General features: G+C 37.0%; 1 protein-coding gene across 2 annotated transcripts; it reads right to left on the bottom strand.

The window, feature by feature from the left end:
• Positions 1 to 668: 668 nt before the first annotated feature.
• On the bottom strand, positions 669 to 4,756 carry LOC112730251 (putative disease resistance RPP13-like protein 1). Of its 2 annotated transcripts, XM_072209473.1 has the most exons (2): positions 4,235 to 4,756; positions 669 to 3,764 (listed from the first exon to the last, which is right to left on the bottom strand). In XM_072209473.1, the coding sequence occupies exons 1-2, from the start codon at positions 4,301 to 4,303 to the stop codon at positions 810 to 812; spliced, it is 3,024 nt and encodes a 1,007-aa protein (XP_072065574.1). In that variant the 5' UTR covers positions 4,304 to 4,756; the 3' UTR covers positions 669 to 809. The 2 variants fall into 2 exon arrangements, with proteins under 2 accessions (XP_072065574.1, XP_025636130.1); XM_025780345.2 differs by having other exon boundaries at positions 669 to 4,753.
• Positions 4,757 to 5,019: the final 263 nt, after the last annotated feature.

The following is a 5,019-nucleotide window of genomic DNA, read 5'->3' on the forward strand; positions in this document are numbered from 1 at the left end:
AAATTCGAATTAGTGGGATTTTAATTGATTTCCGGTTTAGATTTGATTAGATAAGCGGTTTAATTTAGATTCATTTGGATTTAAACACCCCTAATTAGTACACATAACTTTTGCCTTTATAATTTATTTGACAATTTACCACATTTTAATGTTTTTATGTGTACCTGCTTCTCCTGCAATCAAAGCTTCAATGGATTCATTGGTATCTCCTACGGCAAGACAGTAAGGAATACGAAGAGAACAAAACAAAAAGAAAAGTATAATTTAGTGATGAAGAATTGTGTGTAAGTTTAATAACAAAAGAATATGAATTAAATCTTAAAATGGTTTCTAAGATTGGCCGCTTACACCGAAAAATTTTTTAAGATCTCAATGTCAAGTTACTCTTTACGTTGTGCCTGTGAGTGCTAACATGTACCCTTTCACATCGGACTAGACGATATGACGTCGCTTTAATTTTTGCGCTTAACACTTGATTCAACAACATCGCATAACATTAATGAACCAGAAAAAACATATTATCCCCACAAAGAATATGTATAACCATTAAGACAAAACTTACATCACTGAAGATCGTAGGAACTACTTCCATTCTTAACTAACTTTACTGGGATATTCTAATTCCACGAAATAATACTATTGAACACAAACACTAGACCCTTTAGATGTGAGAAAGGAAATAAGTTGAATACATATTCATATAAATTCAAATGAACAGTCTTTTATTCTACATAGGAACTTCAAAAGAATCAAGAAAGAATGTGAGAATCAAACATGATGTAACAAGATTCCATTAAAAATGATTATGCTTATTCATCAATTGTTATAAAGGGTATGTGAGAAATCTTAGGCCAATCTTCCCCTATGTCCTTCTTGCAACGTTCCCTTAGCAAAGGGCAACCCCAAATGCTGAGAAATTTTAGTGTATTAGGCAACCCTTCTTCTGGCAATGACTGAATCTGAGGGCACATGCTAATGTTAAATTCTAACAGAGAATCAAGATTTTCAAGCCCTTTGCCGTTCAATCTTTTGAGATGCACAAATCCATCAATGAACAACTCTGCTACATTGGCAGGTAAAAGATCATCATCAGGGAAACTTTCCACATTCTCGCATCTTCCAATTATGCTAAAAATTTCCAGAGACTCCGCCCTTTGCAAGTTCCAGTCAGACCGGTTCGCAACAAGTTTGTCGCAGTATCCTATTTGGAGTTCAGCTAGACCAGATGGTAGACTGCCTCCAGGAAAGTACTCAATTTTGGGACATTTGTATATTATAAGTGTTTGTAAAGATGGCATGAGAAAGTCCATGTTCTCTGGCAATGAGATCAAGCTCTTGCAACCAGAAATCAAAAGGTGAGTCAGGTTGGGAGCTGAAAAATTCCCACAACATACAAAAGCAGGACAGTTTACTATACTCAGTGAGTAAAGGCTTGGGAATTGGAGACAGTTTTGTGACAGCAACAAGCATGTTAGAGCTTTGCAGCCCTTAAGAAAAAGGTAACTGAGATTGGGAAACATGGACATTGGGAAAGATACTAATGAATCACAACTTTCTGATATTGATATCCATTCAATTGTTTTGTTGGGTTGCTCAGTTGGAATCACAAGTTTCTCACAGTCTTGGACAATAAGTTTCCTTAGTGAACTTGGCAGTTTCAATTGCGGAAAAAGTATGTCGCGTGAACAGCTAGACATTTCCAAGCTTTGAAGGCGAGATCCTGTGTACTCTAACGCTTTAAATGTAGATTGCATGATCTCACAACCTTTCACTTTAAATGATTCTAGATTGCTTGGTATTTCCTTTAGAACTACCTTGTCACAATTAGTTATCTCCATTTCCTGCAAAGCTGGAGCCTTGGGGATTGAAGCAGCAAGCTTTTGGCAGTCTCTGATGACCAGTTTTACCAAACTCTGTAGCTGGCGAGGCAAATCGTCGCTCAATGATGGACAATTTTCTATGTGAAGCTCATACAGGCAAGGGAAAGATTTTTCTCGAAGAGAATGCCATTTTGTCCATGCCGGTAGACAAATGAATTTCAGTATCTCCAAAGATGGAAATGGCTTCAATGCAGAGGATCCATAAAACTCATTGCCAATTGTCACCAGCTCATCAAACTGCAAAATTTCAAGAACCTTAAGGGAAGGAAGTTGGCCAAGAGGTGGCAAAGAATTACAGTACCTACAACAATTTAGTGACATAGATGTCAAGCTATGAAAAGAATGATTTCCCAACCAATTTGGGAATCTTGTTCCGCGATAATAATGGAGAGAGAGTTTCTTCAGGTTTTCATGGGGCCTTAGATTATTTAGCAGATTGATTTCTTCCTGTGAATCTTTGAGACCAGTTGTACCATCCCAATTCAATTTCAGCTCTTCAAGAAATTCCTTATCCACCAATTTAGCATTCGATGCATCTGCAGAACCAGCAACATTTTGTAACTTGTTAATAGAGAGCGATCCATGAAGTTTTGATATCTCTTTCAACTCTTGAATTGTTGATCCTTTATTTTTGCCTACAACAAATGTGCTCAACATTTTAAGATTCACCAATTTGCTGATCTTCTTTGGCATCTGCTGCAAGGGAGTTCCCCGAATATCAAGGTATCGCAAATTAACGAGACGACGCAGATTCTTCGGCAATTTCCTAAGGGAAGCACATTTTGCTGCCTTCAGTGTCTGCAAGTTGTACAAAGTGCAGACAGATTCAGGAAGCTTTGTTATTGAAGTGCGAGAGACATCCAAATAGCGAAGATGTATCAGATTGCCAATTGATTTTGATAATCTTTTAATCTCATAACAATCATTCAGAGACAGCACTCTCAAACACGTTAGCACTGTAAGATGATCAACTGGCACCTCCTGAGATGTAGATGCCAAGAATGGCCATAACAAATTCAGTGATAAGAAGGTGCGCAGCCGCTTCGCCATTTTTAAATCCTCTACCAAGTCTAGATCATAGTTATCCCTTAGAAAGGATATGTGCCTGGTCTTTTCCATGACAGGTGGAGAGAACTTATCTTCCAACTTAGAACAAAATTCTCCAAACACATCTCTTGCTAGATCATTTATGAGATCATGCATCATGAACTGCGATTTGTGAAAGCTCGACTTCTGAAAGAACGATCTAGAGACCAATTCATTGAAGTATTGGTCACCGACTTCTTCCATTGTTAAACCTTGATTTGGGGTTTCAATGAAGTTCTCTGCCATCCACAACAGTATGATTTGCTCCTTATCATATATATATCCCTTAGGAAATATAGAACAATAAGCAAAGCACCTTTTCAAATGTGAAGGGAGATAATAGTAGCTCAATTTCAAAGCTGGAATAATGCCAAGTTCTTCATCCGAAAATTGCCATATTTCTCTCTTCAGTATCTTGTACCAATCATCAACAGAAGGAATTGATCTTAAGAGACCACCAAGAGCTTTCGCAGCTAAAGGTAATCCTCTGCATTTCTTAGCAATTTCGCCACCAAGAACATGAATATTTTGATCCTGAATTGCACTACGAGACAGAAGCGCATGTTTTGCAAATACCCTCAAGCAATCTTCATCCCCCAACTCTTTCAGAAAGTAAGTCTCGACGGTTCCCACCTTCAACGCAACAGTTTCGTGTCGGGTTGTTACTATGATTTTACTTCCCTGATCACCAATTTGAAGCGGCCGGCAGAAAAGCTCCCAATCATCAGGTCTAGCATTCCAAACGCCATCTAACACAATTAGAAATCTCTTCTTCAATAGCTTCTCCTTCAGTTTCACCTGGAGCAGATTCAAGTCATCAAGGTCATAATTATACAAACCGGTCACGGCCAATATCGTCTTTGTCACATGAGACACATCGAATTGCTGTGAGACATCGATCCATGCTTTAAGACCAAAATGCTCCTCCACCTTATTATCATTGTACACAAGCTGAGCAAGTGTGGTCTTTCCAACACCCCCAATTCCCACAATTGGAATAACACCAATCTTACTACCACTTGAATCATCTTCTTCTAACAATAATTTCATTATTACCCTCTTATCCATTTCCCTCCCAAAAACTTCATCTACCAATGATGTTGTTGGAACAATTTGTGACACTATGTCCACATTCCCCTCTACCAAACCAAGATTATTCTTTTCAGCAACAATAAACCCCAGCCTCTTTAGTATCTCTTCCAGCCTATTCTCAAGATCTCTATAATAAGAATTGAATGAAATTGGGAACAATTTTTTCGAAACCGTACCTGAATTTGAAGCTTTTTCAGCTTCAGTTGCAATCTCATCCAAGATATCATCAGCATCAAAAGCTGCATCTTTCAGCGTATTGACCCATTTCTTAACTTCTGGATCATGAATCTGTTTCTTCTCTGCATCACTCAAAACTTTACTCACAGATAACAACTTGATTTCCAAATTTTTCACCGAATTTCGGCTGAGATTCTTTTCTTTGATGAAATCAAGCATTTTCTTTGAAGCCAATCTATCAAACAACACTTGAAGTGCAGCAGATAGAAAAGCTCCACCCACTAGTGCTGCTGCCATTTTTTTTCACTGGAAATCAAACCAATCTTAGAAATGGTATCAAAGAGTAAATGGTATCAATGTTCTTGTGTGTATAAATTGTGAAGAACTGTTACCCCAAAAAAAAGGAACACATTATGTGAACAAATCATTGGTTGACTTGATTCAATGGGATTTCTGAAGATAACAAAGCAACAACACTAGTAGGTACATAAGAAATAAGAATATTTTATTGTTATTAATCTAATGAAGGAACTAAAAGGTGTGCGACTTTAATAGTACTAAAATTGAATATTTCAGTCCTTTTTTTCTTGGATTTTTTATTTAAACAAATAAAAATATTTTATTTATTAAAATAAAAAATTTATAAAATAATTGTAAGACAGACCGAATTATACGTATATAAACTTATCCTGTTTACACTATAAACGAAATAAGAGTAACAGTAGCCTATATACATGTCGTTGGACTCCATTTCCAACCTTTCGACCACTTTCTTTAAGTTGAA

This window comes from Arachis hypogaea, chromosome 12, assembly GCF_003086295.3.
Source record: "Arachis hypogaea cultivar Tifrunner chromosome 12, arahy.Tifrunner.gnm2.J5K5, whole genome shotgun sequence".
NCBI classification, from domain to species: Eukaryota; Viridiplantae; Streptophyta; class Magnoliopsida; order Fabales; family Fabaceae; genus Arachis; species Arachis hypogaea.